General features: G+C 39.9%; 1 protein-coding gene across 1 annotated transcript; it reads left to right on the top strand.

Annotated features, from left to right (window-relative positions):
• The first annotated feature begins 9,528 nt into the window (after positions 1-9,528).
• LOC140732707 (transcription factor HES-5-like) lies at positions 9,529-11,167 on the top strand. The gene is made up of 3 exons (XM_073055381.1): positions 9,529-9,667; positions 9,784-9,964; positions 10,146-11,167. The coding sequence occupies exons 1-3, from the start codon at positions 9,593-9,595 to the stop codon at positions 10,397-10,399; spliced, it is 510 nt and encodes a 169-aa protein (XP_072911482.1). The 5' UTR covers positions 9,529-9,592; the 3' UTR covers positions 10,400-11,167.
• The last annotated feature ends 1,292 nt before the right edge of the window (positions 11,168-12,459 follow it).

Genomic DNA, 12,459 nt, shown 5'->3' with positions numbered 1-12,459 from the left:
GGGGAGCATGCCTTATGAGAATAGGTTGAGTGAATTCGGCCTTTTCTCCTTGGAGTGACGGAGGATTAGAGATGACCTGATGGAGGTGTTCAAGGTAATGAGAGACATTGATTGTGTGGATAGTCAGAGGCTTTTTCCCAGAGCTGAAATGGCTAGCACAAGAGGGCATAGTTTTAAGGTGCTTGGAAGTAGGTACAGAGGAGATGACAAGGGTAAGTTTTTTTATGCGGAGAGTGGTGAGTGTGTGGAATGGACTGCCGGTGGCAGTGGTGGAGGCCGAAGCGATAGGGTCTTTTAAGAGACTCCTGGATGGCTACATGGAGCTTCAAAAAATAGAGGGCTATGGGTAAAGTCTAGGCAGTTCTAAGGTAGGGACATGTTCGGCACAGCTATGTGGGCTGAAGGGCCTGTATTGTGCGTAGGTTTTCTATGTTTCTAATAGGTGGTTCTGGTAGCCGGGATGGATGGGGCTATCAAATGAAATGAAGCAGCTTGTCACGTCTGCATCCAGAAAAAGGGACCCAGATCACACCCACAGCAGCTGCAAAACCCACTGCCAATTTTTACTGATTTTTTGAGATACAGCCCTTCCAATCCTTCGAATGGCACCACCCAGCAATCCTCAATACAACCCTAGCCTAATCACGGGTCGTTTCACAATGACTAATTAACCAACCAACCAGTATGTCTTTGGACTGCCAGAGAAAAGCGGAGCACCCAGAGAAAACCAATGTGTTCACAGGGAGAACAGAAAAACTCCTTACAGACAGCAGCGGGAATTGAACCCAGTCGCTGATCCTGCAAATCATAGTTCTAACCACTACACTACTGTGCTCCAATTCCTTCCCATCCCTGGTCCCAGTCTCCATGGACTTCATTACTGATCTGCCACCATGGTGAGGTAATACCGTGATTATGGTGCTGGTGGACTGATTCTCCAACGCCTGCCAGATTACGCCCCTACCCAAGTTTCTCTCAGCTTGGGAGACAGCCAACCTGGCGCTGCAACACTTGCTTGTAGTACATAGCTTTCCCCAGGACATGGTTTCTAACCGAGGGCTTCAGTTTACCTCCTGGTTCTTCTGTTTGATCTGTTGGATCATTGGAGCTATGGAGCTATGGTCAGTCTCTCATCGGGATTTTGCCCCCCCCCCAGTCCAATGGGCTAATGGAGAGGACCAACCAGGACCTGAAGAAGGTCCTGAGATACCTTGCGCCAAGCAAGCCCACCACCTGAGCAATCACCTGCTCTGGGCAAAGTTTGTTCATAACACTCTCACTGTTCTTCTAGGATTTGTCTCCCTTGTAGTGTCAGTTTGGGTATGCCCCTCCCCTCATTGTTTCCCAGGTGGGAATCTGAGGAGGGAGTCCCATCTGCTCAACAGCTGATCCATCGTTGCCAGCAACTAAGTTTGCACTGAAATACTGTATTTCCATTGAACCCATCTCATGCATTATTCTTAATATCACATTCTGAATGAAGCTGACATCCAGACAACCATGAATAATGCCCTCTTTGGAGGGGGGGAGATGTTGGAATTTTGTATAATGTTCTCTTTTGAGAGGAAAACTGAAGCATAATGCATTCCAATCTGCACAACTTTTCCACCCAACACAAGCAATAAATCATTAAAAACTAAACCTAGTTCCTATTCAATTACCATTTATTTATTTTGTAATTTATAATAATTTATAATAATCTTTGCATTGTACTGCCACCACAAAATTAAAAATTTCACATCATAAAAGACAATGATAATAAGGCGCTCAAGACAGGGAGATTCTGAAGTACAGCTTCCCAATGCTTGCACTTAGAAAGCAGCTCATTCCTCTCTGTACCTGGAGTCAGGATGTAGATGAGGTTATGTTTGGAATGATAGAAGATTACAGTACAGGTCTCATTGTAGTTAGAAGGTTGGCCATTTAGATAGCACAGTTTCAAAGAAAACCACATCAGTGAAGGTTACTCAGTAAATAGGTAAGAACTTCTATTTAAGTTGAAATGTGCATTGCAATTGAATATGATCAGAGTAAGAAAACATACCTTTAAATAAATTAAGAAGGTATGTGGAAAACACACTGACTAGTAATATTAACAAAGTTTTACGAGGGGTGATTGATAAGTTCGTGGCCTAAGGTAGAAGGGATGAGTTATAGAGCTCTCATTGCATGCACATGCAGGGCAACTCTTTGAGTGTTATGCAGAAAGTTTGAAGTTAATAACATCTCCTTCTACGTTAAGCCACTAACATCAATTACCCCAATGTGTTATTAACTGATGAGTTATTAACTTCAAACTTTCTGTATAATCACTCAAAGAGTTGAACTGCATGTGCATGTGATGAGAGTTGTATAACTCATCTCCTTCTACCATAGGACACGAATTTATCAATCACCCCTGCTGTGGACACTTTCTGGAGATCCAAGATCCATATGCTCCACGACCGCATGACTAAGTGTGTAAATGTAGGAGGAGACTATGTTGAAAAATAAATGTGCTAGGTTTTCTAACATTGACTCCACCTACCTTAGGCCATGAACTTATCAATCATCCCTCGTATAGTCAAGAATCACTGCTCAGAATATTGGATGATATACCCTTCAAGTGGTATCAATTTTCATTGACTAAGGACATCTTTAAAAATTCAAAGAGACAATGCCATTTAAAACCATCATATCTTGCGGTGGTTTACAATAAAACAGAATGCATGTGAAATATACATTACTTTATGCTCTTTTGTCAACAAGTGTAATAATAGATCTACATAAATGTTCATGTTATTTCACCAGCCCTTTTGTTCGAAAACTAGTGTGCCAAATTGTTCAAACTGTTTAAAGAAATACTTGAGCGCCTTATAACTTCTTATTAAATGATTGGTTAGTTTAGTCTCTTCCTCTGGTCAAAGTAAATGGTAAGTGAATAAATATATCAAGCATCCAAATTATTTATTGTAGTGTTTTTTTAAAGTTATTTCTCAGTCTATTAATCAGTTTAAAAATATCTGTTTCTATGTAAGTATGTTGCTGATGTCACCCACTTAGATGATCATTGTGTTTTGCTGCTGAGCTTGTCAGGAGTTCCCAGTCCAAAAAGACTGGAGGGATAATTTGTCAAAGGTAGTGAGTGGACTTAATAAATCCATGCAAAATGTTACTTTAGTCACAGAAAGAAATATGAGACATGATATCCAGAAAATAGGGGAAAGTGCATAAATCCCATTCCAGTTATTGTCTCCTCTTCTCACTATAATTCCAATTCCATAAGGATGTATCTTGCCTTGGAATGGCCATGAAAGCTCAATGTTGAACTGTTCCCTTCAAATCATGGAAAATCCTGTTTCCTGAATGAGGAATACGTTTGTGAGATTCAATACACACATCTGAAACTTTGTTTTTAATGTTAAAATTGTTTTTAAAAGTTTATGTTTATTTCGGCTCTATTAAAGCATTTGACAAAATCCCACTGGTCCAAAAATTTAAAGCCCATGAGATGCAAGGTAAAAATGGCATATTGAATCAAATCGGGCAGTGGAAAAGAGTGTAAATCTATTAGCTCAATTGACAGGAAGGATTATGCACTAGTTTCCAGTGGAATTCAGTGCTTCCGCTATGGCACCCACAATTAACTTAGATTTAAATAGAGGAACTATGATTCAAAATGTTCGCAGGTGATACCAAAACTTGTAGTGTTAATAGAGAGGACGGGAGTTTAAGGCTATAGGAATGCATCAATGGGCAGTCAATAAAGTGGAATTTAAAATCCAGCGCAGAAGAAATTGAGGCACTGCATCTTGAAGTGACAGCAATTCCGGAGAATGGGTAATGGGTCCCGCAGACAGTTGAGGAGGAAGGAGCGATAGCAGGTAGGTGGTTTGTTACAGAAGGATTCTGGCAGACTCTGTGTGCGGCCTCCAATGTTTAGTCGGCCCATTTTGGTTCTGGCCATAGATGTTTTCTTTGGGCTGTTGCAGTCCAGAATCTGAGAGATGTCTCCAGGATCCTGACTGACAGCTGGAGGGGAATGGCATTCAGACCGTGGACAGCGCAGGGCACAAGGATGGCTGTATATTAAAGTCACAGATCCAGATTAATTTATTTATCACATAGACATCAAAACATACCGTGAAATCCGTCAAGATGCGTCAGCTGTGTGCGGTGTGAGAGGCCGGGTTAATCTGCCCAGGAATTATTGTTAGTGGTCCTGGGTCGTCCAACCTGTGGCACCCCTGCTCCCTTTGACGAAGCGGGAATCATCTTTTGGTGGAGGGGGACGGTGTCTGAACGTTTGCCGGAGACGAAGAGGGTATCAACAGAAAGTTGCAGATTCACTTACCGTGCCCTGTCACCCAGCCTTGCTTGCAACATTGACGGCAAGCGGGAGGGACATCTACAGAGAACGGAGTTATACGGTACACAGCGTGTGGTTCTGCTGTTCGTGGCTCTGAGAATCGCAGAGATAAAATCAAAGGGTGACTCCGCCTCAGATTTCAACAGTCAGACACAGCAGTCTGGAGGGGCGGCTCAACGCCAACTTCTCAAAAATAATCGGGGACAGAGAGTAAATTGTACCCTCAACCAGAGCCGTGCCTTTTTTAAGATTCTTGTAAGAAATGCAAATGAGTCGGCTGTGTGATGTACATACCTGTACCTGAAAGTTAAGTACAATAAAATCATAAAATTTAGAGGTTGTATGTAAATACTTGAAAGCAATTTGGGGTGTCGAATTTCAAAGATCTACAGCTCTCTAGAAGATGAAACTACTCCTGAGATCTGCATTGAAGTGCCAATCCTTTACCACGAAAATATAGAACATAGAACGCTATAGCACAGTAAAGCCCTTCGGCCCACGATGTTGCGCCGACCTTTTAACCTACTCTAATATGAATCTAACCCCTCTCTACCAGCGACCCCCACCCCCACCCGACGTTCCGACATTCTCCCTGTAATAAAACCCATCTCTGACAACCGAGTATAATTTCCTCCAATCGCCTTAAAAGTGCACTCAGTGGCCATTTTAGTAGGTACAGCTGTACACCTGCTCGTTAATGCAAATATTTAATCAGCCAATCATGTGACAACAAATCACTGAATAAAGGCACGCAGATATGGTCAAGACCACCACACACAAAATGTTGGAGGAATTCAGCAGGACAGGCAGCATCTATGGAAAAGAGTACAGTCGACGTTTCGGGCCGAGACCCTTCAAAAGGTTCAGTTGTTCGGACCAAACATCGGAATGGGGAAGAATTGTGATTTAAGTGACTTTGACCAGGGGATGATTGTTGGTGCCGGATAGGTCGGTTTGAGTTTCTCAGAAACTGCTGACTCTTGTTGCATGCGCAATCTCTCCCATCTCAACCGCTGAAGCTTGTAGTTCATCCAGAGTTGTCATATGTCTCTTGGTGGCCTCCCTCACTATTCCCCTTCTTGCACAGTCACTCAGATTTTGAGTGCACCCATATTCTTTCCATTTCCTGATGATTCAGTTAACTGTACTCCAAGGAATATTCAGTGTTTATATTCAATATTCAAGAAAGTTTTCTTGTATCCATCTCCTGACTTGTGCTTTTCAATAATCTTTTTTGTAGAGTTGTTTGGAGTGTTCTTTTGTCTTCATTGTGTAGTTTTTGCACCAGCAGTTGGACCTTCCAGATACCGGTGTATTGTTACTGCAATCAATTGAAACGCCTTGTCTGCACGCAGGACTCCCAAATCAGGTCTCCATTCAACTAATTGTGTGACTTCTAAAACCAATTGGCTGAGCCAGTGGTGATTTGGTGTGTCATATTAAAGGGGGTGAATACTTATGCAATCGACTATTTTGTGTTTTAAATTTATAATTTAGATCACTTCGTAGAGATGTTTTCAATTTCACGCGAAAGAGCCTTTTTCTGTTGATCAGTGTTAAAAAAGCCAAATTAAATCCACTGTGATTCAATGTTGAAAAACAATAAAACATCAAAACTTCCAAGGGAGTGGCAGTGAATACTTTTTATAGGCGGTGTACAGTTTTGCATTCTACAACGCAATACCAATAAGTAAAATGACTATTTCAGAAATGCTAAGAAGACCTCCGCGTTTGTATATGGTGTATAGTTCACAAACCTCTCAATGACTGAACACCGTGTAAACCTTTCGTTATATACATAACATAATCATACGCAAATGTATGAAATTTTAAACATTATAAATTATGATCAATGCATCCTCAAAACCACACTCGCGTATACTACGTGACTAATCTATATAAAAGTTCAGAATTTACTGTGAAAAATACTTTACCGAAGTTGCAAGTAAATAGGCTACTGATATTTTTCGCATATTATTTTGGAAATTTGCGGTTAATGTATTAATATACATTAAACTCTTGCCTGTTCGAAGTCCACATACCGCCTTCGTGGGTATTACTGAGCATAAGGCTTTATAACCTGAATTAGAAAGTGCCACTAAAGGATAATTACACCGTGAGATGCCAGTAAAAATGAGCGGGTGCGTGTTAACATTCGTTGTGTTTTGAGAAGCACTCCTAACCTTCAGAAAACATGTAAACGTGGTGGAAAGTTTCCCACGTGTCTAGAAGAAAGGAAAGTTTAGTCACGGTCACCAGCCTGATCCGCGACATGAACCAAATACATCAATTGGCTGGAAACCCGGCGCATGCGTTTTTGATTCCTTTATTTTGTTCAGAAAACATGCACCAACGTGTTATTCACGCCAGTTCGTGTTAAGATGCCGGTGCTTTAATAGTGACCATCGAATTTGTCGTCATATATCTATCACCTTGCCACTTTTACAAGTATTGCTTTATTTGGCGAAGTAATGTGTCTGTCTTGTTTTCAATCCATTTATTTGCTGCCAACTCAATTACGAGCGTGTAAGCTCTGATAATGCTGGCAGTGGTTTGGAGCCCCGCACCTCGGTTCACGCGGGTTCCAAATACCTGACTCTGTCAAGATCCAAGACTGGAAATCAAAGATTGTTTCCCAGCTATTATGTAGTTTTTTTTTAACCTGGAAAGATTAAGAGCCAGCGGGGAAAAAAAACTGGTCTGGCAAAAAAAAATTGGTTACTCCTTCTCTGCCCTAAAATCTGTTTAGTCTCCTTTTAAGATGCGTTGGATATTTCGCCTGCTGTATTCAACAGCTGTCTCTCCGAGTATCAATTTCCTTACAGTTCCAAAAAGTGTCGGATTATCACAACACTCTCATTTATTTGTTTAACTCAAAAACGTAGAGAAGAAACGTGATACTGATAGATCAAATGTGCGTTCCTTCCTGAGAAAATGTAAACTATAACACTGAGAATGTGATTTCTCGATGCAAGGATACATTAAAATTAATGCTAACTTTACTTCAGGTGAATAACTACTACAGCTATTAACTCCCCCCCCCCCCCCCCACCACACACACACACACACAAACACAAAAACCCGCGCAGCTGAAAGAACAGGCTAGGAGCTCAGTTCATTGATCTGATCCCTGATATTATGGGCGGCACTGAGATAGCTGGATTTGCCTCTTTCCCACGTGTTAAGAAACAAAGAGAACGCATGCAGCTGGTGTTTTTCAGCGGAGACTTGGCTCACGTCATTTATTCGGACACTAGATACAGAGCATTTGGTGAAATAGATCCGGAACATTGACAAAATGCTATACCGCAGAGCAACAAACTTTCCCACGTTTGCACAGAACCTCGCGGTCTCTCGCTCCCTCATGAACAGTATATGCAGATACACAGGAACACATACATTTATATAAAATATGAGGAGATACATTTTATATGTATTTGAGTGATTGAGCAAATAATTACTCGAACGCTCTCTCACGTTAATAATAGATATATGCATATTTGACTATTTTATGTCAAAGTTTAAATTTGTTATTGCAAACTGTATCTGACATATAGCTGATGTGGAAATCATCATCTTTTTGGAAGTTGGATTGCAGTCTATTTCCTAAATGTCAGCACGACCAACTCCTACGCCTTGTTATTCTGTTATGAATCTGTCGAGTCGCCGCCAATTTGCAGCGGTGTGTTCCAGAGGGCGGGTGGAGTTAATGGGAAAGTTGTCTTACTAGTGCAGTACGACATGATTTTGTGCCTTACTTTGCATCACAGTAACCGAGTATTAAACAGTAAGCAAAAGCACACCTCATGAGTGTCTACTACTGACGCTGAGTATCAGAAACAAATGGGCGATCCTCCTCAAGTAATACAAAAATATAACAAAAAGTAATTTATTTCCACCTAAATAATAAACAGAACAGAAGAACAGAAGCTTCCCGGAGTTTGCATTGCCCAATGGAATCCATCTCTGTTGATCTGTTTCAGAAGTATTCAAAATATTGTTCATTTAAAATGTGATGTCTTGCCTGCGCGTTCAAGCTATATCGGTAAAACAAATATCCTTCAGAAATTTTAATTTACGGGCGGCCTGACGTGGCTTTCGCAGGCAATGCCTCCATTTGCTGCCCCTCCCCAATTTGCCCTTGTGTGGTAGAGGCAGTTGAGAGTGAATGAGTTTGGTGGGTCTGGAGTCACGTCTAATGCAGGCGGGGTAAGAAGGCTTGAATCCGATGGGTTGTCTTTGGCAATCCAGTTATGCTACTGTTAGTAACACGAGCCTTCCCTTTAGGCTTCATATTTATTTAATTAATTGAATTTAAATTCATCAACTGCTGTGTTGGGATTCGAACTCACATCGTTTGATCAATAATCTAGCTGCAGAGCTGGATCGATAGACGAGTGATCTAGCTAAAGCACTGTAATTTAACTACTTCTTGCTGCTTAGACTGTTGAAAGTTACTCATTTGAACATGTTTCAATAACGAACGCTTAAATATATTTAGATGTATTAATAATCAAGGATTAATAATTGCATTAAATAAAGCAGGACAAACCTAGTTAATAATTAAATTTAATTCCAGTAGTAATAAAACGGCTGGGGAAGGGGAATGTGAATGATGGAAATCAACCTTTATCTAAACCGGAAACGGGCTTGTTTGAAATCACCTTTATTTGAAATACCTCTTCTTGAGAAGGAATATAATCTTACACAAATCGATCATTCGAAAAGGAGCGTTTCACATTCTGAGTCCGTATGTCCAAAGTAGACCATGCACACAGGAACATCTGTGATTACATAGGTCATATTCTTCAAAGCAAAAAATGGGGAGATTATTTTAGAATGAACCAGCGGTGTAGGGACAGACATACTTTCTATCATAGAATTCCCTGTCCAACAATGACGGGAGGGTCTTTCCCATGGTCCTGTAACCTCAGATGAGAGTAATTTCCTCTGACTTACTGTGTCATGCGTGCCGTCCAGATGGTCCTCAGAGACGATCACAAACAAAAGCTTAAAACGGCTCTTAATTCAGCATTTAGAAAGAAAAGCTTCTGCTGTTGTCATTCTGACAGTAATGATTGGCTGCCGAGTGTGGGAAAAACCACGAAAAGCAGGCACACGCTGTCTTCTGGGCAGAAGGCGGTATAAATACAGGAGCAGATCCCGCTTATCCCGGCAGAATCGCTCCAGCCGAAGCGAGTCACGAGGCCATCCGCGGTGTTCCCGGCAGCAAGCTCCAAAAGCATGGCTCCGAAAATACCTGGAGTTATTCCTAAAGAATACTCGGAGGAAAAAGCTACGCGGAAGGAAAAATACAAAGTAAGTCAATTCGCCTTTAAGTAAAAGAGTGGTCCCGGATTTCTCAGCGAATTTCCAAGTTCCATGTATTTAAATGTCACTCATTTTTCTCTCTCTCCCTCTCTGTGCTTTTTCAGTTAATGAAACCAATTATCGAGAAGAAACGCCGCGATCGTATAAACAGCAGCATCGGTCAACTCAAGGCTTTACTCGGCGAAGAGTTTCAGAATGGAGAGCCCAATATAAAAATGGAGAAAGCTGACATCCTCGAGATGACCGTGAATTACCTGAAACTTCACAGTCAACAGATATTTACAGGTATTTGTTTTTTTATTATAAGTTGAACAAATGACACATTTTTATTTGTTGAACAAAATATACAAATGAAATCTCCCTTATAATACATATTATTCATTTTTAAGTTACATAAACAGCTCTCCATTGTTAATTCTTTTTTGCAAACGTCCCTCTAAACCGTTTCATTTCTCCTCATCCACAGTGACCTACAACAAGAGTCTAGCTCAGAATTTCAAGGAAGGATACTCACGCTGTCTGCAGGAGATACAGCGTTTTACGTTCGTGCCGGAAAGCAAAACCGAAGTTCAGAATAAACTCGTGAAGCATTTACACGAAGCTTATCATCTTCCCATGAGCTCGAGTTACTCTGCTTCACTTATGCAACCCCCGACGTATCAAGTAGGCACGAAAAAGGAAGTTAAACCCAATATTACGGCACTCTGGAGACCCTGGTAATTCTCCAACTTAGACTGAAGAGAAGGCCATATTGTACCAGGCGCCAGGGATGTACTCTGGGATAAGCAGTATTCTACTATGGAAGAACTAACATCAACCACTCTTCGTTGAAGGAGATGGACACACTTTTAATATATGAGATATTTAATTTTAAGTTATGTAAATATTCTGCTCTATTTGTAGATGACGAAAATCATACCTAAGCTGACAGCTGACTCGGTAGTTTACTGCCTATTGTTATATGCAGAAATACTTGAGTTATTCTTTTATAAAGGAATGTCAGTGGTGTGTTATTGGTAGTCTTCTTGTTGAGGAATTTTGCATCATTTTAAGGAATGTTTTTGTATGTTTACATATTATGTACACCAGTGTATCAATGAGTTGCATTATAGTGAGCTTTTCAAAATTCAGAGATAAACCAATTGGATTTTTCTTGTAAAACATTCCTGAAACAATAGGAAGTCTATTCTGCTGGATTTTAAGTTTCCTATATGTTGCAGTCGTCATGAGTTCTACATTTCCAATATCTCCTGGATAACCATGCAAATTACTTAGCTCATGTATAAATGTCTGCATTGTAGCAATGTGAAATATGACGCAGTCCTTATACTCAATGGATATTGCATTGTAACAATGCTGATTTAAATATATTCTCATATTCAGAGTTGTTTGTAAATAAGCCTTTGAATGTCAAAATTGAATTACTTGTTTAAATGATCGATTTTATTTTAACGATGTTATTTCTGAATAAACAATCATATACACAGATCTATCTTTATGTGTTGTATGTTCAAATGTTATAACATATTTAAACACCATAACCACATCATCTAGTTTACATTGGAATGGAGAAGGTTATGGAAAAAATTGTACCCGTAGTGAAATTTCTAATTTGAAATAGGGCCAACTTCAATGTGATGCCAGATTCTACTCAGGTAAATGAACCAAAGGTGACACAAGAGACAAAAAATGCTGAAATCTAGAACAAAACAAAATACCATTAGGTTAACTCAGGATGCAAAAGGCATTTTCAGTGGAGACCTTGTAGTCAAGGGTTGACAGGGATATTTGCCAAGGAACAATGTGTGAATTTAATGAAAAAGATATGCAGGACATACTGAGTCCAGTCCCACGGGTAACACAGGAACTAAGGCAGGAACTCTTGTATTTTATGTGCATTAAGACAGTCATCATAACAGGGAAATCAAAAATCTTTTACCAGCATGTTAATAAATTGGTAAATCAGGTTATTATTATTACATGTACCAAGGTACAGTGAAAAATTCAGAGATAAGGGATATGGGGAGAAGGCAGTAATGGGGTACTGATTGTGGATGATCAGCCATGATCATAGTGAATGGCGGTACCAGCTCAAAGGGCCGAATGGCCTACTCCTGCATATATTGGCCATTGTCTATAAAAACCTGTCTTGCATATCATTCATGCATACAGATTAATTCATTACATCAATGTATTATGGTAGTGTGTAGGCATCTTGGAAACAATCATCATAAATAAAAAGATTATTAGCAACCTGGAGTGGTTTGATTTTGGTTAAGGAAAGCTAGCATAGATTTGTAAAACAGATCACATTTAGTCAAATAAATGGATGAGTTTTGATGAAGTGACAGTTTTGATGAAGTGACAGGACAGTGTGATGAAGAGAACAGAATGGATGTTGGCAATATGCAGAGATAATAGAAATTAAAAACTCTTCCACAAATGATAACTATTACATTAATTTTGAATCATATTGACAGTTATTGTTAATACAAATGAAGCAGAAGACTTGTGGATCTATGGAGAATTGACATTTCATTGAATATCAGAGCAGCCTCATGTTTCAGTAGTCCTTCTTTGTTCCTGCGTCCCAGGTTACCAAAGAATTTTACCAAAGAAAGCCATTGTATAATATGGTTACATTCATGGAAATCTCCAATTAATTACATTCTATTGTCAAGTCATTAAATCTGAACTTGTTCATAAAAAAATAAATGAAGAAAGAGCAATTAAATTATGAGTCTGGATAAGACAAGGTCGGGTGTTTGTTCCCTGTGTTA

Source organism: Hemitrygon akajei, chromosome 9 (assembly GCF_048418815.1).
Source record: "Hemitrygon akajei chromosome 9, sHemAka1.3, whole genome shotgun sequence".
Taxonomy (NCBI): domain Eukaryota; kingdom Metazoa; phylum Chordata; class Chondrichthyes; order Myliobatiformes; family Dasyatidae; genus Hemitrygon; species Hemitrygon akajei.
This window is presented reverse-complemented; position numbering and strand designations above follow the sequence as displayed.

Bases quoted from the DNA above. Each gene is read 5' to 3' on its own strand.
- LOC140732707 (XM_073055381.1), top strand. From the start codon at position 9,593: ATGGCTCCGAAAATACCTGGAGTTATTCCTAAAGAATACTCGGAGGAA. The intron at 9,668-9,783 runs GTAAGTCAATTC...GTGCTTTTTCAG, and splicing joins CGCGGAAGGAAAAATACAAA to TTAATGAAACCAATTATCGA. The intron at 9,965-10,145 runs GTATTTGTTTTT...CCTCATCCACAG, and splicing joins CAGTCAACAGATATTTACAG to TGACCTACAACAAGAGTCTA.